Source organism: Drosophila persimilis, unplaced genomic scaffold (assembly GCF_003286085.1).
Source record: "Drosophila persimilis strain 14011-0111.01,24,50 unplaced genomic scaffold, DperRS2 tig00000000-arrow-pilon, whole genome shotgun sequence".
Taxonomy (NCBI): domain Eukaryota; kingdom Metazoa; phylum Arthropoda; class Insecta; order Diptera; family Drosophilidae; genus Drosophila; species Drosophila persimilis.
This window is the reverse complement of record NW_020825288.1, coordinates 4,480,041-4,501,534: the sequence shown is the minus strand read 5'-3', so window position 1 is coordinate 4,501,534 and position 21,494 is coordinate 4,480,041. Positions and strand designations below refer to the sequence as shown.

Genomic DNA, 21,494 nt, shown 5'->3' with positions numbered 1-21,494 from the left:
CAACATTAAGTTGGTACTGGACAGCAGCATGTGCCCGGGAATGAGCAACATTCTGCTACCCTTGGGAAAGGGATATAGAATGTAGTCAGTCTCTGTTCTAAATATGTAACAATGAATTTTTGCACTTTATGGTCTTCTTACAGAGATCAAGAATAGGTATCGGAATCGAGATATATGTACAAGAAACTAATAAGGTGCATAATTATGTCCATATGTTCACTTACGTTTTATGCCGTTCACAGCTGTTTTATAGGTTGACCAGTTTTGCTTAAAATTTATTTTAGACTCAACCCAATAAAAGGGAGTACTTAAACTTAGCCAATCTTGTAGAAAACTTATTCATCAATGGGATAAAACTATGTGGGCATTGCTGAGAGATTTAGTTAGTCAGAATTATTCAATGGAATATCAAAATTGAGCAATTTCCTATTTCGTTTGTCTTGATTGACCTATTTCGCAATAAAAGCAAGTATTTAGAATAAGCCAGTTAAGTAGAAAATTGATTCATCATCCGTATAAAATTATGATGGCATAGATAAAGGCCCGGTAGACAACATTTAAATCCTTGTCGCTCACATTCAAAAAAGTTCGATTTGGCGCGCACCACTCGGTATATTTTGTGTATTTCGGTGCTGTTCTGAGGGTCATACTGTAGAAATACTAGTTTTCGCCGCGCTCCCATGGTATTTTTGTAAATTTCATCAATCTATTAATTGAATTTTCAATTTTATATAGAAATCCAATAAATGCAAGTATTTTGAATAGGCCAATCATGTATAGAATTGATTCATCAATCGTACAAAATTAAGTGGGCATGGCTAAATGTTCCATATAGATAGTATTATTCAACGGAACAAAGAATTGGTCTTTTTTTTTATCTAATTTGAATTCGCCGCAGTTCGCCCCAGTTCGCTTTAGCAACAATGAGTCTCGTTCCATACACAATGTTGCACATACCATACACACTGTTAGGCAACATTTACTTGAAAACCGTTTTTTGGTCAAAATAAAATACTTACAAGCAATTTAAAGACGCAATCTTGTAGAAAATGCATTTATCTATGGGATAAAGCAAAGTGGGCATCTATAGCTTGAAATATAGGCAATACCCGATTCGCCGCAGTTTCGCTTTTGCAACAATGAGTCTCACTCCATACACAAACATGTTGCAAATTCCATGCACACATACCCTGGGGAAATGGATGATATAGAGTTGTGAATACGTTTGTCATCCCAGGCTCGGTAGGTATCAGGATCGAGATAAATATACACAAGATACTAATAATGTACTTGAATATGTCTAAAGAATATCAATTTGAGAAAAGGTCTTTATAAATCACGTTTCATCTTCATATAAAATTAACAAAATAGGGTATACAAAGGCCTATACTACGGCTTTCACGCAACATAGTGACTCCTTTTTTGTTGGACTTTTTCGCTTAAACCTTTTTTTACAATAAATACAATAAAAGCAAGGATTGAAAACTAACCAATTGTGTAGAAAATTGATTCATCAATCGTATAAAATTATGTGGGCATGGCTAAATGTTCTATATAGCTGAGAATATTCCACGGAATATCAAAATCGAGAAATATTTTAGTACAACTTCAATTCGTCAGTATATTTACGGTATATTTTGAAAATGAGGCGGTATGTTTCGGTATATTTCCGAGGGTCGGACGATATATTTTATCGATAACTCCGCGGTCACACTGAAAACAACGTCGCGCATTTTTCCTCCGAGTTAAAAAAAATGAATTAATCACCATTAAATGCTGGTAAAAGAAAAACGGAAATGTTACTAATAACAGCAACACGCAAACGCGCTAGAATGTGCGGTTGAACCACTGTGATCCGTGGCAGCGACACGCAGCAAAGCAGCCACTGCGGCGGCAGTCTAACACAAAAAAAAGAAGAGAAAAACGAAGAAAAAGGAAAAAATTAAACAAGTTTTCGTGATGCGGTGGCCGTTGGAAATTTGCGTTTAAAGAGTTAAGGCTGCGCCCAGCCAGCCGCGAGAAAAAGTGCAATCAAACAATTAAACAAAAATGATAAACAAAATCCGCGAAGGAGTCGATTTTAAAGCTGTAATTGTGTCGTGAGAGTGATGAGTGTGTGTGCGTGTTGTGAGTGCGTTTTGTGTCTGTTCTCTGTGTGTGCAAATGACTGCTCAAAAGAAGTGCTGAAGTGGCGGCAGAGGTAGCAGCGGCGGCAGAGGTAGTGTTAGCCAAGCCCAAAACGAACGCGAATAAAGCTAGCAGTACAAATTAAATATATATGAAAAAGTTATAAACATAAGAGTGTGAGCCAAGCAGTACTGCACTGAAACAGCAGCAGGAGCAGCGACATCACAGCACACGCACAGGGAGCGGCATCTTTTTTGGGGCTGAAGGCGCAGACGGACGGCGGACACGGCGCAATGACCGAGGAATTGAAAGTGGTGCTGCGACGCAGCGAACAGCATTCCGGTTTCGGGTTTTCGCTACTTGGATCAACTGGACCGCCACATGTCATCTACGACATTGTGGAGAATTCGCCGGCAGCAGATTGCGGATCGGTAAGTGAATGACTCCATGCAGGACACCACTCCCCATAGCCCTAGTCCAATCGGGTGTGTTTGTGTGTGTCACTGGCCATATTCCCGTCTGGGACTGGCGCACTCTCTCCCGTAAAAGAGCGAAGAAATGACTTCATCAACCACCAAGCAGGAGCTCCTCCTTCTCACACCACTGTCCCTCGCCCTCGCCCTCTCCCACTCCTACTTCTACTTCCCTTTGGGTTCACTTTTGGCATTGCAACATTTTCCTTTATGTCTTGCCCCCAAGTGTCCCTGCCGCCTGCTGCCGCTGTCCAATGTCTGGGATGGGATGATGGACGCGGCGCGCCCATTTGTGTGCCCTCTGCCTCTTGATAAGAATATTTTCCACTTTTTTATGCTGTCTATCTGTCTGTCTGCCTGTCTGCGTATGTGAAAAGCATTTCAATTTGCAAAGCAACAAATATGTGGTTCTTCCTCTGTGATGTCATCGCTGTTCTCTCCCTAAGCTGGTCTTAATTGGAGAGGAGGGATGCCAAGCAAATAGATCCATTCACACACACGCACAAAAAAGTATAAAGATAGAAACACTCTCTGGCTCGTATCAGTTTTTGGTTTTGTTTTACCGTTTAATGTCATCGAATCGCAAATGTTTGGAGCGGGGTCCAAAAGTAAACGCAGAGAAACAAAGTAACGCAAACAGTTCATCTGGAGGGGGGGCGGGTGGAAGTATGTCTGTGTTTAATGATACCCTAACTATGATGGGTGATATATGTATGATGGCATGTGCCTCGGAGAGAAGGAAGATTTTCGTTAGTCGTAACTTATTGATTTCTGGATTTTAGACATTTTTATAAAACATTAGGTGATCTACAATCATGAAAATTAACGAGAAAGTCATACGTAAGCAAATGACAAATAGTACTCATATCTGACGCATGCTTTCGGTAGGTCCCATTCTTAATCATTATGATTTTGTTTGTTTAAATTTGAGGGAAACGGCACTTGGAAAAGATAATGGATAGAGAGGATTCTTTCGCTTTTGGGTGTAAATTAGATATGGATAGATAGATAGCGTTTGACGTAACTCTACCCATGATTCATAAAGTTTTCCCATCTCATGCATCAGCCGAAAGAATAAAGATTATTATATCTTATCTGACTATTCTAATGGGTGTCACATTGCGTGGAAAAGTAAACAAAACTGACTGCAATTTCCGAGAATACATACTAGTCTTCCTCCCCCAGAAAAAGTCAACAGCAGAGTAATGGCCGCCCCCCAACGGATATTGCTGTAAAAAGTAAAGTTACTTTACGTGCTGGACATTTGAATTATTATTAATTTGTCGCGGGGCAACTCTAATTCAAATGAAATGCAAAACAATGTAAAGGAGGGAGTCGGAGACGAAACAAAATGCAAATGTAGGAAAAACATTTATTTTCTTCTAAAAATAAAACTCTCTCGCACACACACAGACAGAAACGCACGGGGTACACTTTATAATTATCGGACGAGGCAACAATCCGCGCGATGACATGAAAACAGAGGGCTCTGGCTGGGCTCCTTCGAATCGGGTTTTGGCTTTTCAGAAACATCATTGTAAAGTGGAGTTTTTTTTTGTTGTTTCCCAAACAAACCAACGCGTTTGGAATTTTAAATTGTTAAAATTATTAAGTAATTCCATGCAATCCACAAAAACGAAGCAATGTCCCCAGGTATGTCGGAGAAAGAGGTAATTCTCAGCGGGCGGAGGCAGCGCAATGCAGTGGCAATGTATATTAAATAGAAGGTGTGGCCCAGGCAAGGTCATTCACATACAAATTCGGCATCGTCTCATAGATCCCGCACTCATTCAGTCCTCAATACAGGCCGATCTCTCGCACGTACCTTCCTCTTAATATACCTTGTGCAGCAGCAAACACACACACACACACACGTTAACCGGCACGCACTTTTTCAATTTCTTATCGCTTTCGCTTTACAACTTGTTGTTATTTTGTTGTCGCTTTGTTGTTGGGGTTTTACTTTGTTTTGTCTTCTATCTGCAATCTCCTCTCGCTTGTTGTCTTTGCTGTTGTGTGGCGCAGCACTCGGGGTACCCCTTACGCGTCTCGCAATGGTGGCATTTTATCTCTTTCATTTAATGGCAAATATAACCATAAGATTAGATATGGTATGTAATAATTATCCAATTGAGATGACCATCACATAAAATGTAATTGTCTTAACTACGTGCCTCAAATTGGGGAAGAATATCTTAATTGTAGATAGCGTGTCGCCTCCATTATCAATTAATCTTCGTGGGCATCAAAAGCGATCTCTTCCGAGTACTTATAGCATCTGAAAGTATCCCCAGGTGGAGATGCAAACGGATATGCCTTAATGGGTATTAACAAGTCGACCCCTTAGGGTATAGTGCCTTTTATTTATATGCCGTCATTCTGGTTGCGGGACAATTTTATTTTTCAATGAATTCATACACACACACACACGACACACACGCTCTCTCCAAGGGTGTGTTTGTCCATGCTGTCATCGGTTGTCGCCTTCTTTCTCTTTGCTTGCCTTTTGCCTTTCCTTTTTCTCTGTCGCGTAGACTGCAGTCGGACTCTGCTGTTGCTTCTTCCCTTCCCTTTTTCTCATTTGTTGCATTTGTTGCTCGTTTGTTTGCCTTTTCAGTGCTTCTCCAACTGGAGATTCCAGAGTGACAGACGTCTTTCTGTCATGCCTGGTGCCGTCTGCCCAGGGGGGCGGGGCGGGGGTGACAGACGGCAGACGGTGAATGGCAAATTGTCGCTTAATTGCGCGAATAAAGTAATCCTAAATGATGTGGTCACTCTTTCATGGTATTCCTGAAAGGAATTTTCGGATTTGCAATTGATTAATCTATGGCACATTCAACTCTCTTTCGGGAATATTATTTTTTATATAAATTTCAAAAACAACACACAGTATTTAATGTTCTGTATAGTTTCCACGCGCAGCACACATGATCAATTATCATCAAAAACATTTTGTATTTTTTTAAAATATTTTTGTCTACACATGTGTTTGTTTTGTCATTAATCTTTGCGGGTCCAACAGCACTTTGTAGATAGTTTTCCCTCTCTCTCTCAGGCTCCTATGCCATCCTTGTCTCAGACCGCCTTTGATTTCAGCTGTTTCTTGTGTACCCTGGAGACCCTACAAAACCCGATCAGTGGGTATCCATTAGTCCGTATATTGAACCATACTTGTTAAAAGTTCTATTGCGAAAAAGAGAGTGCTTCCTCCTTTCTTCTTCAGAAACGAAACCTTTAATAAAACGACTGTGTGTGGCCAAACCCCATTTCGCCTGCCCAGACTTTTTCGCATTTATTTCTGCAACCCCACCGTTTGCCCGGAGCCTCTTTTGTTCTCTCGGTTTCGGTTGGTGTGTGGTTTTGGCGTGGTATCTTGTGGTTGCTTGGCTTGCTTCTGGTTCTGTTCTGGTTCTGAATCGTTGCAAAATTCTAACGTTTTGCTTAATTACTCGTTAACTGGAAATGACAAACGACTTTTGTTGGCTCTCGACTACGCCTGCTGTTGGAGGGAACAAATTAATTGCCACCGACACACAGGCAACAGACAACAGAAGAAGAAGAAAAACAGGGAAAAAAGTGTCTCCAAGCAGTTTATTGATTTTCTAGAATGTGGCCACCTCCTCCCTCTCTCTCCATCTAATACCGATCTCACGCTGGGGCAACGACGGACGTGGACGGGGTATATCGCCTGGAAAATTGTGGCTAATGACAATTGAAACTTTAAAGGAAACGTCCCATCAGACAGAGTTCATAGTCGGCAAACTTCAAGCTCTGAAAAGCACAGAAAATAACAAGAAAACATTCTACAGCAAGTACTAATAGTGGTATTCTTTTGAAATGTCAAGAGTTCTTTTTTGCTTTTGACTTACATTTCTCTTTTGCCTAGTAGTACCTTTCTCCTGCCCTGCCACGTTCGGTTCAGTTGAAGTCAAAAGTGCAAAAAAGAAAGAAAAAAAAGTAGAGTAAATTCGCTTTAATTGAATTACAACAGTATGAAAAATTGTGCACGCGTTTATTAAGTTGGTTTTTCTTCTTTTTCTCTCTCTCTCTCTGCTCTCTACCATTTCTTCTACTTGCGAGGGTGGTAGAGACCTGAGGTGTACCCTGTGTGCACGCTGTGCGGCTCCAACGCTGCGGTTCGTTGCACGCCACGGCACAGCGAGCAGCATACAGCCACTACAACAACAATCAAAGAAATAATAAGAACAATAAGTGCATAAGGCACTCAGTGGCTCCCGTGGCTTCGACTCAGGCATGCAAAAAGTGTAGTAGAAAGCGTAGTGCTGCTGAAGCAGTAAACTTTGCGCTAAATCCGAACCATTTATATTTGGCGTCTCGCTCGCACGCTGGCCCGTTCGTGTGTGCGTCCAAGCATTACATAAGAAAAACGACCAAAACAGAAGCTAAACGATGGTTTGAATACCCTTGTAGATCGAATACCACACCCGAGTAAACTAATTTACCATAAGCGAGCAAGTACAAACTAGAAGAAGAAATAGTAGCACACAACTCTCTGCAAGAGTATAAAAAGTAATAAGAAAAGCAACAACGGTGCATCTCCACCAGCGTTGCCACTTGGCAGATGTCTGTCCATCTGTCTGGAAATTGAGTGGCAGCACTCATCGCATCTCATCTTAACCCCACCTTGCCTACCGGAGGCGCTTCTGTTGTTCTCCTCTTGGAGTGCTCTCCTCAATTAGACGGAAAGTGGCCTGGCGGCCTGCCGGCCGGCCGGCTTGGAATTTGCTCTCTCTTTCGTTTTTGTGGCCCACATTCGCAGCAATGCACACAGAAATTGCAACAGCAACAGCCAAGGCAAAATGCAAATCAATAGCAAAAATAAACCCTGCTTCTAGGCACGGGCCCCGTTGCCTCGACTGTTTAAAATAAAGTCCAAAAAAGCAAACAAAAACGCAAAAGCCGCTCGTATCCTAGAATGTGCGATGCACAAAACGTTTGTGTGCAAAAACATTTCTTGTTTTTTGTTTTTCTTGCCGCACGGGCTCTAGTTTGTATACAACCCCCCCCACCCCCTATTAGAAGACTATACGTGGGGTATATGGTATTTATGTGGGAAACGTCAAACCCCATAAATATTGTTGCTTTTATTTAGAATAAAATGCAAAGTTTAATCTATTCCCTTTTTTTCTTTCAATTGTAATTTTGTAATATTTTCTTAGGAAATCCCCTTAGAGGGTATTTTTTTAGTCGCATTGCCATTCCCTCTGGGTTGTTGTTTCTGTTGCAGTCATTTTTATGCGTTTTGCACAAGTTGCAAGACAAGGCCCACACAAACATTTTCTCTGGATTTTTGTGTATAAATATGGTAAATATCGTAAATTCCATGGCAGTTTTCGTGCTAATTTCACTTCATGTACTTTTAATATTTGAAGATTCGAAGAAGAGGGAGGAATATCTTAAGAAACTAGTCTTGTTATGCAATCGATACTAAGCCTTGATGCTGGAGTGAAAATTGAATTAAAGTAAAAGCAAAGAATTGTCAGATGAGTGACTTGATACATGGTTTCTTCATTGAGTTTCCCACAAAGTAAAATATAGGGCAACAAATTGAAAGCTTGATTGGAATTATAGACAAGAACAACTGGACAGAGAGAGAGAGAGAAAGAGAGGGGGGAAGAACATGTGGGAAGAAGGCTTCTCAAGTTGCGGTAAATGCGAAAGCAATTTCCGATTCAAGTTCCAATCAAGTGACAGCAGAGGGCACAGGGCATGGAATCACTCAATCAACAATCGCCCGTAGTTTCTGTGGCATTTCGCACATTATTAAGTATCACAATAGGTCAGGTTCCAGGCCGTCGCAACACCTATATAGCATGTACCCCTCCCCACCATATTTGACATTTATTAAGTGTTGGTGGGGGGGACACACCACAGCGATAACATCACCGTTTCAGAGACTTCCGATTCCCGCGATTACACAATCATCAGCCAGCACCCTCCACTCGAGAGGGAGAGCGAGTAGCATGATAATGAAATAAACCATTCATTCCATGCTAATTTGATTCTCTTTTATTTCTTGTTTTTTTTTTTTGTTCGACGGCGTGCGCAAATATGAAAGGAAATCCACCATGAATGTGGGGGAGCCAGGCCGGCAAGGTCGTTGGAATATTGAATAAAACAACAATAAAGCAGTGCCAAAAGGGGGGGTGCTTTGCTATCGACCAGGGTTGGCAAATAATATGATTATCAATCAAACAAAGGAACAATAGAGGAGATAGAATAGAGGAAGAGAATTACTAGAATTACATGTGTAATTCTGTACGAAAACTAGCCCTTTTCATAGGGTTCTTTAATTTCCCACAAGTAAAAGGACACGCCAATTATCTGCTAAAATCTCCACTGAACACATTTCAACATCTAGTACCGGGTGCGATGTGATTGATGTGTCGGACACTTTCCAGTGTCCACTTTATGGGACACTGAGAATGACACGAGAATGCAAATGGCAAAAGAAGTGGCATAACCATTAGTCCAATAACAGAGCTTGTTTTGGTTTGAGTGAGCCATGAGCCATACTACTCTAAATGTCTACCTCTGCGGCTGTGGCTTTACAAATTTTTTTCCATTGCCCATGGAGGCGTTGGGTGCTTGGGCTTATCTGCGCCTAACATTGATTTTTCTGCCCAGCAGCAAAGGAGGTTAGTGGGTTTTTCTATTACTGCAGCCTGTCAACGACTCTGCCAGCAGCAACAACAACAACCACAACCACCTCGACTTATAACGGTGAAGGTAGTGCACAGGCACAGAGGTCTGTACTTGAATAGGTCGTCGTCGTACTCGTACTCGTACTCGTAGAGTCAATCAATTGCCTTGTTTACCCGCTATATTAGTGAGTGGGCGTTCGGTTGTTGCTATTGTTAATTGATATTGGAACAAGTCGTCGTCGTAGCGTTGTGTCAATAAAACGTCATTGAACACACGTCTATATACGGACATCTATATATAAATATTGTATCTCTTGTGGAACACTTCCGAAATAATAAACCGAGTAGCCGAAAAAAATGATATTAATTGCTGCTTGAAGTGCTCATTAATTGATGGTCGAATGTGAGGGAAATACTAAAGTATATAACTATCAGGTTGTCAATGGGTTAGCATGATTATTGTGGCATTAGGAGGGGGTTACAACTGATAAGATTTCCTTTATTTACTTGAATGTTTGCCTTGTTGTCTTTCTGTTTTCCCAAGTAGCTTCTACATGCATTCTATATTTATGTATGCCCAGGGTTAAGTCCAGGTCTGTGAACCCTAGTCTCGTGCATGTGCAGTTTTCTGGCATCTGGCAACGCCCTCAAAGTTCCGTAAGTCCCAATACTGTGTGCGAGCCTCTCGCAAGATAACAAATCGAAGATGGGCGATGGGAATGTGACGTAGGAAGTGCACGTACAAAAAAACCCTCCTCAAAGTGTCATTGGAAAACAAATCAATTCAAACCAATTTCAATTTGTGCTGCAAGCGTTGCATCCAAGGGTGGAAGAGAGGAGGAGAGGGGTGATGCGGGGGATGGTGGTGGCAACCGAGTGTAACTGATTGATTTAACTTTTAACCGGGTTTCTGCCTGCTCTGCTGGTTGACTCTACTGCTTGCTTGACTGCTTGCCTGCCTCTGCCTGCTTCAACTGCTTTGCTGACATTCCCCCTCGAAAGCGTGAAAGTGAAATGCAAAAGGAGTGTATGCGTGTGTGCACAGGGAGAGGGGAGAGAAGTGTGCACCTGCTGCTGCTGCATTGTGTTTGTGTTTGTAAACTGCCTAATCGAATATCCGATGGAGATGATGGAGAGCGAGAGCGCACAGCAGAGAGAGAGTGAGAGAGAGAGAGAGCCTTCACCTTTGCTGTAAGTCATTAATCGTAGCTTGTTATCGCAGAAAACATGTTTTTGAGTGCCTGCTGTGGTACTCCATGCTGATAGTGCCAATGGGTGGAAGAAGGGGAAACATCAAATTTGCATTACGGTTTTGAGACTTTCTTTTGGCTAGAAATTGCATTAACCCTCCCAAAACCACTCTTTGCAGCTCTGACTACCTCCCATTGGGATTATATAATGCACTTTTTTATTTGTATTTTTTTTTTTTGCGAAAAACAATTAAATTAAACACAGTTTTAATTGAATTGCATTGCCGCCTCCCACAAGAACACAGAATCCGTCTCTCTTTGCATCAGCTCTCTTGGGCGCGCTCTCTCTCTCTCTCGCTCTCGCTGTTAGTTTCGGTTGTGCAGAGACAGGTCGCTGCCTGCTCTGTCGTGCAGACTGAACGTGCTCGCGCTTCATGCTCAGCTGACGCCTTCGCCTTCGCCTCTGTCTCCTCCGTCCTTCCGTCTCCACCGTTTCGCTCGCTCTTGTTATAAACGAACTTTGGAGAGCAGAGCGCATAAATTAGTGCGACTTTTAGTTTTTAATTGCGGCCCCTTTGCCTTCGCGGCTGCCAAGTGGAAACAAACCCTCGAGAGACCCAAGAGGCGGCAACGCTTTGCTCCCGAAAAAAGCATTAATAATAAATAGTGAGGGAAGCAGGAAAAACTAATTATGCAATAAAAGTAATGCTGTGTTCCTGCTGCCGCTGCCTCTACCGCTGCCGCTGATGCATTTTGCATGACATGGAAGATGGCGCCCGGCGCGTGTCACATTTCGCTTTTCGGGGTACCCTCTGTTCTAGGGAGTCCTCCATTTATTGAATAATCCATGCGGCGGAGCATATTCCGCCCCGGCCACTGGCTGTGACGTCTCCTCCAGTGTGTCTTCGTTCTCGGTTTTTCGCTTCTACGTCAGCAAGTAAATAAGGCGCCAATGTCGTTGCTGGCGGTGGACGGACGGGGGGGGCCCACGTTGTGATTTCATGTTATTTTCCTATTTTCCTTGTTGCCATTGCTGTTTTTGTTTTCTGTTCACTCTTGCGTTGCCGTTGAAGGCCCATCGAGAAGAAAATTAAAAATAGTTTACAAGTGCCGACAGTCCACACAGCCATAGTGCTGGATGGGCAGGCGGGACAGACGGGACAGACGGCGGCGTGCAAAAACCGAATACCCAAAAAGAGAAAATCAATAAGCTTTTGTTGTCGAGTGATTCGATTACGCCCGGAACTAACACGAGACATCCACATCCACCTTTTTGTTGCAGGTTGAAGCCGGGGATGTCATCCTCAAAGTCAATGGAACCGATGTCCATCGCTATACAACGAAGGAGGGTACGTAAACTTGTAGCTAGATCATCAGGAGAGAGCTTTACATTTCTTTATCTTTTATGATAGTTCTCAAATGCCTGCGATTGTCCGAACAGTTGGTGACCTTGGAACTGAAGCGAGGTAAATGGAATCGAAAGAAATGGCGTGTTTATAGAAGTTTTCGAATCATGTTCTTGCCATCCCTTAGATCCTAAGCTCAAGGCACGAATTAAAGAGCAGCTGGCCAACACACAGAGTCCACACTATGTGGATATTGAATCTCCCAACATCTACGACTACAGCAGCAGCCACAGCGCCAATTCCTCACCCAACCATCGTCCGAACAACAGCAAGGTATCTTCTCCGGCGGCGGCCAGCGGACTGCGCTTCAAGTCGCCCACACACTTGCCATCGCTGCGGCAGAACTCCTCGCCGCTGCTGGCCAGTGGATCCACCACTACGACCACCCACACACACAGCCGCAATTCCTCGGCCAGCTCCACAAAGATAAAGGTGGTGGAGACCACCATTCAGACGACATCATCAACCATCACCACAAGTGCAGCGCCAACGTCGCCAACGGGCTCGGACGCCACCTCGCCCACGCATCGACCCTCACGCATTCCACAGGCGCGAAAGTGCCCGGCGCCCAAGCCCGTGCCCGTGCTCCATTCGCCACAAAATAAGCGGCCACGCTCCTCGCAGATACCCACAAAGGCATCGAACGGCAACGGCAACGGTAACGGGAGTGCACACAACTCCCAGCTGCCACCGCAATCGTTGCAGCACTCGAACAGCTACAGCGGCAGTCCCGTGACCCGGCCACGGATCTCCACAGAGCGCGAGCCGGACACAGAGAGGGAACCAGAACCGAATTCGGCGCCACCGCAATCGGCGAAGGCGCCACGCTTTGAGGCTTTTATGATGACGGGAGATCTGATCTTGAATCTGTCCAGGACACCACAGACCAGCAATCACCTAACGACCCAGGCCAAGAAGGTACATAAGTAAAATAAAGAGAAACGCATGCGATTTCATTGCTAAAACGTAACATTTTCCTTTGCAGGTTGACAGTCTGCGTGATTCGCCGATTCGTCAGGCCAATTCCCGGATGAATGGCGCCCTAGCGCCACGAGCTTCGGGAGAATCCTCGCCCACATCCTCTTCCTCGGTGGACTCGCCCACCAACACCAGCTCGGATTCGGTGAAGCGTGAGGCGAAGCTGCAGCGCAAACAACACCCGCAGCAGCAGCAGCAACATCAGCAGCAGCGGGACAGCATCAACAACAGCTACAACCGCAAGGATTCGCTCACCAACGACACGCTGCTGATGTGCGAGGAGCTGGAGCGCGATGAGGAGGGCGAGTATGTGCTCGAGGAGGACAGCAAGCATCAGCATCAGCGTCAACGCCAGCACCAGCAACGCTATCGTCAGCAGCAGCAGCAGCAACGATACGAGTACTACCAGAACGATGACGAGCTGGACGAGGAGCAGGAGCAGGAGGTGGAAGCAGAGGCGGAGGCGGAGGAGGAGCGCGAGGAGGATCAGACCCACTACGACATCACCAACATAGAGACGTACCAGAGCGGGATGGGGCGCGGCGATGAGGATGACAGCGACCGCCAGTGCCTGGTCGAAGACGACGATGATGATGACGATGCCTACGACGAGGAGGAGAACGATGCCGGCGACGAGGATTACTCAACCAATTCGCTGGGCTCCGGATCTACGAAGCAGCGACTGCGCGCCCTCAAGCAGCGTGCCGCAACGCGACAACAGCAGCAGCGCAATCGAGATGCCGTCGATTGTGCTGCCCGCATGCCCGGCTACTCTGCCTCGGGCTCCACCTCGTCCACAACGGTCAAGAGTGAGGCGGCCGGCGGCATGGGCATTCCCATGGGCGTGGGGCTGGGCGCAGCCAATACCTCGCAGGACGAGACCTCCTTCTCAGTGCCAACATCGCCCATTTCGCTGTCGACGCCCCTGATCGACAAGGAGACGGCCAATTCGGTGCCCACCAGCCCGGAGCCGAGCTCTTTGGCTCCCGAGTCGAGTAGTGGGGCTGCTGGTGTCGTTGTTGTGCGACGCCACCACAACGGGCATGTGGTGCGCAAATGCGATGCCGCCGGCTTCCGCACCAGCAAGTCCGAGGATCATCTGCAGCAGATCCAGCGCGAGGGCATTGCGGCTGTGATACCCATCGACATTGATGAGGATGTGAATAGTTCACTCAATACGCTGCTGGACACGCGTCAGGACTCCGAGGACTCGCAGGTGAGGCGTCGAGTCGAGCGCACCATGTACTAAATCCACTTCAATCGCTGGATAGAGCTCTAGCCGCCCATAGATGGCCCTAGGCCATAGATGAACTACGTCGAACTTTCCGCCAGATCGATCTTTCTCCCCCCAGCTACCCCCCAGCAAAAGAAAAAACACATACGGTTCCACGTCTCTGTCTCTCATTTAGTAATCCGTATAATACCCGCCAACCCGTTGAACCCCCCTCTCGTTTGAAGTGCTTTGTAGAGTTCAGTTTGCCGTTAACTCTGGTTACTGTAGCTGTTGTCGTATGTGTGTATATATTTGATTGTAAAACCATTGCATTGTTCTATAAATCATATACCATATAACATTCCATTTGAGTTCCCCCATCCCGACCTGTTCCGTTCCTTTCATTACTCGCGTATTTATACATATCACTCGTTACTTTGAACTATCCTATTTGGAACATTTCCATTAGTACTTTCTACTACATTAGTACCATTCTACTTGTACTTCCATTACTCGTTATTCTATTTAGACTCCCATTCCCACTCGTTAGTTTGTTCTTTCCTATTAGAAACATTCCAATACTCGTTATTTCATTCCATATCCACCCGTTACCTTGATCTTTTCTATTAAAACCTTTCATTACTTGTACTTTCACTTCTACCTCCATTACTCGTTATTCTACATCCATAACATTGCCACTCGTTACTTTAATCTTTCCAACTTACTACTAAACAACTCTGTCTATCTTACTCTCTTGTTTCGTGTTTCTTTCTTTTCGTTTTCTCTGTTCTCCGTTCTCTCTTGTTTCTCCTATTTTGACTCTCTCTCAACTATCTCAAATTTGATATATGAGCAATTTATTGTCCACCAATGTGTGAGCTTTCTAGTCGACGGCCACCACTGCATCGTCGGTGGCCACCATTGTACACAACTCGTCGGCGTTGAACAACAACGAGAACGAGAATGAGATTGAGAGTGAACCGCTGAATAGCCGCAACAACAACAGTGCCGCAACAACAACAACAACAATAGGGAACAACAATAGCAGCGAGACCGAAAACGAAACCGAGAGCGAGTGCGAGGGCGAAAGCAGTGTAGCAACAGCAACAGCAACGACTGCCACGAGAACTAACAAGAAGATGATCGGAAGCAACTGCAGCAACAAATTAAACTATATCCTATGCAAAAAGGTTGCCATGCTGCATAGTTGGCATGCCGATTAATGTGATCTTTGACTCTTTTTTTGATTTGTGATCTCTCTTTTTTGAGTTGCCAGTTTTTGATTTCTTTGCCTGCGCTTGGAACAGTTTTGTAAATGTAGAAATTTGATTGATAGTAGACTAAAAGATTTGCGAAACATACTCTATATCGTATGTGGATCCATGAGGAAACGAAACACCCATAACACACCGAAAACTTGTCGTACACGTACACCTGCTGCATACCGCATACCACAGACACAGACACACAGCCACAGCCAAAAAAAAAAAAACAAAAAAAAATAGAGAACGCTTCAAACAAATAAAAGCCACTTTTGCAATTGTTTAGGACTCCTCAGAGTGAGATTGGGCAACGGCAAAATGGAAATTCGAGAGCTACCAAAAAAACGAATCTTGAAATGACATTCCGTGAAATTATACTTTCGTCTACTAATCTTTGTTTTTGTGTTATACCTAGGCATCGGATCGAGATCGGATTGTGTGGACCTATAATGCACCACTGCAGCCGCATCAGCTGCAGCAGATCCAACAGCAGCAGCAGCAACAACAGCTCCATCAGCAACAGCAGCAACAAATACTATTGCAGCAACAGCAACAACAGCAACAGCAGCAACAACAACAGCAGCAGCAGCAGCAATTCTACGGTCAGCAATCGCATTCAAATTCACATTCAAGTTCCATTAGTTCGTCGCCGCAGCATTCGGCTGCCGGCAGTCCTGCCTCCCCCACATCGGTGTCCTCGTCGGTGATGTCCTCGTCGGGCTCAAAGGGTGCCCTCGGTGCCGTGGGTGGCAATGGCCAGGCAGCGGACCAGCAGCAGCAGCAGCTAGAGCAGCGAGAACAAGGCGGAACAGCCTCCCTGCAGCCGCCCTCCGGCATGCCCGGTCTGCTAGCCTGTCCAGGGACTGGCAATGGTGCTGGTGGTGGTGGTGTTGGTTGTGGCAACGATCTGAGCGTCTCAGAGGCCATTTCGAATATATCTAGTCCCGACTACCAAGACGACGATAACTTATTGAGTTCTCGCGATATTCTAGGCGGCATGGTACTTAGCGATCCCAGTGACTCGGACTCCACCATACTCGTCTCGGATGGGGCCGCCCTGCAGCGCCAGCAGCTCAAGCAACAGCTGCGTGCCCAGCAGCAGCAGCAGAGGGACAGGGACAGAGATCAGTCGGAGCACAAGGTGGTCATCCAAGTGCGCGGCATGGACAACAACGGCGGTGGCGGTGGCGGTGGCAGTGCGGCTCGGTCCGAGGACGATGTGGTCACGCTGACGGATGAGCAGCCGCATACAACGATGTCGTCGGGGGCTGGGGCGGGGGCGCAGGGCACGCGAGACGCCTCGCCACCCGTCTCCGATGATGGCAGCGATGTGGAATCACTGCACTCCTACCATTACTCGCCCAAGGCTGTGGACATGCCCTCGGCCATACGCCTGGCTAAAAGACTGTATTCCCTCGATGGTTTCAAGAAGAGCGACGTCTCCCGGCATCTCAGCAAGAAGTGAGTGCCGCCCTAGGACTCTTTGTGGAACCGTTTGTTCACTTTGGATTTCGTTTCAGCAACGACTTTAGCAGGGCTGTGGCCGATGAGTATCTAAAGCATTTCACCTTTGAGAAAAAGTCGCTGGACCAGTCGCTGCGCGAATTCCTGCAACAGTTCTCGCTCTCCGGCGAGACCCAGGAGCGAGAGCGGGTGCTAGTGCACTTCTCGAAACGTTTTCTGGACTGCAATCCGGGTACCTTCAACTCGCAGGACGCGGTGCACACGCTGACCTGTGCCATAATGCTTCTGAACACGGATCTGCATGGGCAGAATATGAATCGTAAAATGAGCTGTGCGGAATTTGTCGACAATCTGGCAGATCTCAACGATGGCGAGAACTTTCCCAAGGATATACTCAAGTTGTTGTATCAGGCCATCAAAACCAAGCCGCTGGAATGGGCGCTGTAAGATCAATCAATCTCTTTAGTCAAGGAAAGCCATTAAATTTGATTTTATTCTTTCAGAGATGACGATGCGGGTGATCTGCAGCAGCGGGGCAACAATGCACTGGGAAATGTTGGACAGAATCCCTTCCTGGATGCACCCGAACTGGCCACCGCTGTGGAGTACAAGAAGGGCTATGTGATGCGCAAATGCTGCTACGATAGCAGCTACAAAAAGAGTGAGGAATACTGGGATACGATTCTAGACGAATTTGCTTCTTACCCGAAAACTGTACCCTTTTTACATTGGCAGCTCCCTTCGGCAAACGCTCCTGGAAGATGTTCTACTGCACGCTGCGTGATCTGGTTCTGTATCTGCATAAGGATGAGCATGGTTTTCGCAAGAGTCAAGTGAGTAGAAGTCACACCAGTAGACGGCACAGCCCTAATTCTTTTGTATCCCACAGATGTCCGACAATCTGCACAATGCAATACGCATACATCACGCCCTGGCCACCAAGGCCAATGACTACACCAAGAAGCAACATGTGTTCCGTCTGCAGACATCCGATCAAGCCGAGTATCTCTTCCAGACAAGCGACTCCAAGGAGCTCCACTCGTGGGTCGAGACGATCAACTACGTGTGCGCCGCCATTTCGGCGCCGCCACTCGAGGGCGGGGTGGGCAGCCAGAAGCGATTCCAGCGCCCACTCTTGCCCAGCAAGCAGACAAAACTGATGGTGGCAAGTATCTGCGTGGAGAAGGGTCACACTCAAAAGATCCCTATCTCATTAAATGGGTTTACTTTATATTGCAGAAGGAGCAATTGGAGTCGCACGAGGTGCAGCTGGCGCAGCTGGAGCAGGAGCTCAATGAGCACAAGAAGGGGCCGATACCCAGCAAGGGCTTGCCACTGCAGAACTACAAGGAGAAGGAGAGCTATTTGCAATACGAAGTGAGCCCGCCCGCCCGTCCCACCTTGTGTGTGCACATTGTAATATTTGGTTTATCCTACAGCTGCGTCGCTACCGCACCTATGTGAGCATACTTAGCGCCAAAATGCTAGCCGATCAGCAGCAATTGGAGCTGCAGGCGCTGCAGCCCACGCAGGCAATCCTTGACGAAGAAGCCGACACATTCCCCGTGGGCAACAGCTGCTCGCCCACCACGCCGCCAAGTATTAACATTCAGGAGCAACAGCAGAAGGAACAGCAGCGGCAGCCACATTCATCGAACAGGTACAGTCAGCAACCACGTGCTAGCGGCAGCAGCTCCTCATCCTCCGGCGGCAATGTCCAGCAGGACATTGGCTGACGCGTAATGGGAGTTTTCTCAGCTTGTGTGGTTTAAAGCGATCGCTTCGATCCATTACTGTTTCCTGTTTTCCCGTTTTCCCCGCAATTCTGTTTTGTTTTGTTACTTGTGTTGTTCGTTCCACCTGCCCCCAGAAGATATCCCCGGTTCTCAGTGCCTTCCCATTTGCTTTGGAACAGGCTGTTCTGGGACTGTGTTTGCTGCGGTGTCTTCCTATGTTGCTGGCGTTACTGCAATATACTCACATTTCTTTAATTTCTCTAATTGTGTGTGTCTGTAAATATATACGTTGTGTTTGTTTTTTATTTTCTTGGAAGTTGCTTTTGAGTTTTGCCTTGCCTTTCATTGTGGTCCCATCATACATACATTTGTACCATCTGCGATCATCTCTAACCATCTGTGAACTCTGTACAAGCTTTAATTTTAAATAGTTTTTAACTTTAACAATAATACAGAATTCAGACTTGAGCGTTGCGTTTAGGCAATTAAAACCATGTGGACATAAACATAGATCCCTAATCTAATTAGTTGTTATGTGGATTTATTTTGAGTGCAACACCCCACACCCGAAACCCCAAACCCCACAAATGCTGTGAAAATTCGAAAGATTCATCAAACCTATACCGAGATTCGAAAGTCAAGATGCGCATAGTTAACTATAGAGAACTAATGTTTTTTGGTAGCACTTGTAGCTATAAACCCGAACTTTTGGCGTTATACATGCATACTATATAGAAATATACATAGATTTAGAAACGAAGAAATGAAGAAATTATATTAAAAAAAAACAAAACACAAATGTGGTTCATTAGTAGCAGACGTTTATGCGTTTATACCTAAGCTAAAAGCATACGAAATATACATACACATACCATAGATGATGAGAATACAAAAATATTACAAGAATTTTACAAGAAATGTGCACACATCAGATAGAGATACAATTTTAAGTAGAACGAAACCAAACAAGCTTGTATGATAAGAGAATCCCTGGAATCATCTCACTCTACTCGCCTCGCTGGTTATCCTGGTTAATTGATTGATTGATTGTAGACCCACATCCATGCATCCACAAAACAACACCTACACTGATGTACCATACCATGAGAATCATCCTAACCGAACCGACATTTTGTAGCCTCTAAAACGAAGAGCGTTACTCGTTACTCGCTACCATCCGTTGTTACCCCCGCCCGCTCAACTCGTTACGTTCCGTTGAATTAATGCCAGTCAAAACCAAAACAAACAAACAAAAATAGAACCCAAATGGAAGAATTCTTCAATCTTACAGATGGCTCGATGTCTTCTGCTGCTGTAGCGTGCTCTGGCGGCATTTCCAAAAGCCTTTAAACGAGTAGTAGACTCTTGCCTGGAGGCTAGCGATCCGCGGACAGCAGTCCAACGAAGGTGCTTCTCTCTCTGTAAATGACCCGACCTGTACCTACTAGCCTGTCTTGAATGTGAGCAAGCTATGGGCTACATATATCTCAATGTTTTATTGCTTACTCTTCAATGTCTAGCTTGGCTCCACATCTTTATATCGAACATTTCAGAACCTCTTTTGTTCGGTGATTGCTAATTTTGGTTTTCATTCTAAACTTACAGAAAGGAGAAAAAATTCGTTTAATTACTTTTCGTTTCGCTCTTGATTTCGATCATTTCAACCCTGCAACACACAAACAAACACATACACATCCGCATCCGCCTCCTGGCAGTCGGTAAGTGCCACACGCCCTAAATGTAACATCCACAATTCGACTGTAACACTTTTTCTATTTATTCTCTCTCTTATTCAGAGATGATGCAGTGATGCAATGCTCATGAATATAGAATACTCCGAATATGCCACGCTGCCACTTAACACCACACCACACACTCGCATAAACAGCACTCATGCAGCAGGGAGCGGGAGCGGTAAAGAGAGAGAGAGGCTCCAACCACACACCCACCCCATCACACACACACTCACGCGTTCCGGCTGTGCCGTGCCGTGCCGTGCGGCACCCACTCAACAAACAAACACAACAAAAAATCTGCCAATACATTTATCCTACTTTACCGTTCGAATGATTCCAAGTGCCGGATCTTAAGGTTAAGCGGAAGATCAATTTGAGATGATTAAGACTACAAATACGAACCCAATTTGTAATCGAATTTGTTAACTTGTATGAGATGGTTTTATGTACTATGTAATCTGAGACGGTCGTTCAACAGAGATATTTGGCATTTCGATTTAGATTTGTTTGCCAGGGATTCTGTTGAACGACCGTTTAAGAACGTGAGGGCAAATCGCTTATACACATAGATTATAATTACGAGAATTGATATACAATACTTACATCATTACCTATGCTATCATTATAAATGATAAAAATAAATTATAAATTATTGAACAATTTCGCTACACACACACCACACACACACACACACGCGCGAACAACTGAAGAACAGTAACAATAAAACGATGAGAGGATCAGAAGATCAGAGGAGCACATTAGCTACCATTATCATAAGCAATAATCGTACATATATCATACATACATACATAGCACACATATGCTTCACATATATGACTCGTTCATTGGCCTTTTTGCGATAGATTATCCTATTTGATCTGTGTAGGGAACACAACAACAACTTACTCCAATATTATGTGCGGATGAGTAATATTAATTTGAGCAATTATTGGTTGATTACGCCACATGTCCATGTAGCTAGAATATGAAATTGATATTTGATGGGGAAACAATAAATCTAAAGAACAACAAAACATACATATACGAGTATATAGTATATATATTATATATTTTTGAATATATTATTACGAGTATATTATATTGTATTGTGTAATTATGTAAATGCAAACTGTATAACATTGTTTATAATAATTTTTAACAATTCTTCTGGAACGGCAATAAATTCGAAAATACCAACTAACTGAAGCGAACACTCGCTCGCTCGCTCGCCCGCTAAACCAAGC

At 44.9% G+C, this 21,494-nt stretch overlaps 1 protein-coding gene across 8 annotated transcripts; it reads left to right on the top strand.

Moving 5' to 3' along the window:
• The first annotated feature begins 1,774 nt into the window (after positions 1-1,774).
• Positions 1,775-21,305, top strand: LOC6594879 (AF4/FMR2 family member 4). Of its 8 annotated transcripts, XR_003408624.1 has the most exons (16): positions 1,777-2,558; positions 11,738-11,804; positions 11,868-11,921; positions 11,989-12,779; positions 12,847-14,055; positions 15,730-15,916; positions 16,307-16,775; positions 16,835-17,221; positions 17,282-17,439; positions 17,514-17,611; positions 17,668-17,943; positions 18,018-18,155; positions 18,218-18,438; positions 19,806-19,974; positions 20,120-20,232; positions 20,311-21,304. XR_003408624.1 is itself a non-coding variant. In XM_026987675.1 (13 exons), the coding sequence occupies exons 1-13, from the start codon at positions 2,421-2,423 to the stop codon at positions 18,512-18,514; spliced, it is 4,962 nt and encodes a 1,653-aa protein (XP_026843476.1). In that variant the 5' UTR covers positions 1,775-2,420; the 3' UTR covers positions 18,515-18,982. The 8 variants fall into 8 exon arrangements, 4 of the variants coding, with proteins under 4 accessions (XP_026843476.1, XP_026843489.1, XP_026843482.1 ...); XR_003408617.1 differs by having other exon boundaries at positions 1,776-2,558; positions 15,730-16,775; positions 20,311-21,305; XR_003408618.1 differs by having other exon boundaries at positions 1,776-2,558; positions 15,730-16,775; positions 19,806-19,921.
• The last annotated feature ends 189 nt before the right edge of the window (positions 21,306-21,494 follow it).

Coding starts and splice junctions, on each gene's coding strand:
- LOC6594879 (XM_026987675.1), top strand. CDS start 2,421: ATGACCGAGGAATTGAAAGTGGTGCTGCGACGCAGCGAACAGCATTCC. Junction 15,243..15,729: donor ACTATATCCTATGCAAAAAG/GTTGCCATGCTG, acceptor TGTTATACCTAG/GCATCGGATCGAGATCGGAT. Junction 16,776..16,834: donor TCCCGGCATCTCAGCAAGAA/GTGAGTGCCGCC, acceptor ATTTCGTTTCAG/CAACGACTTTAGCAGGGCTG.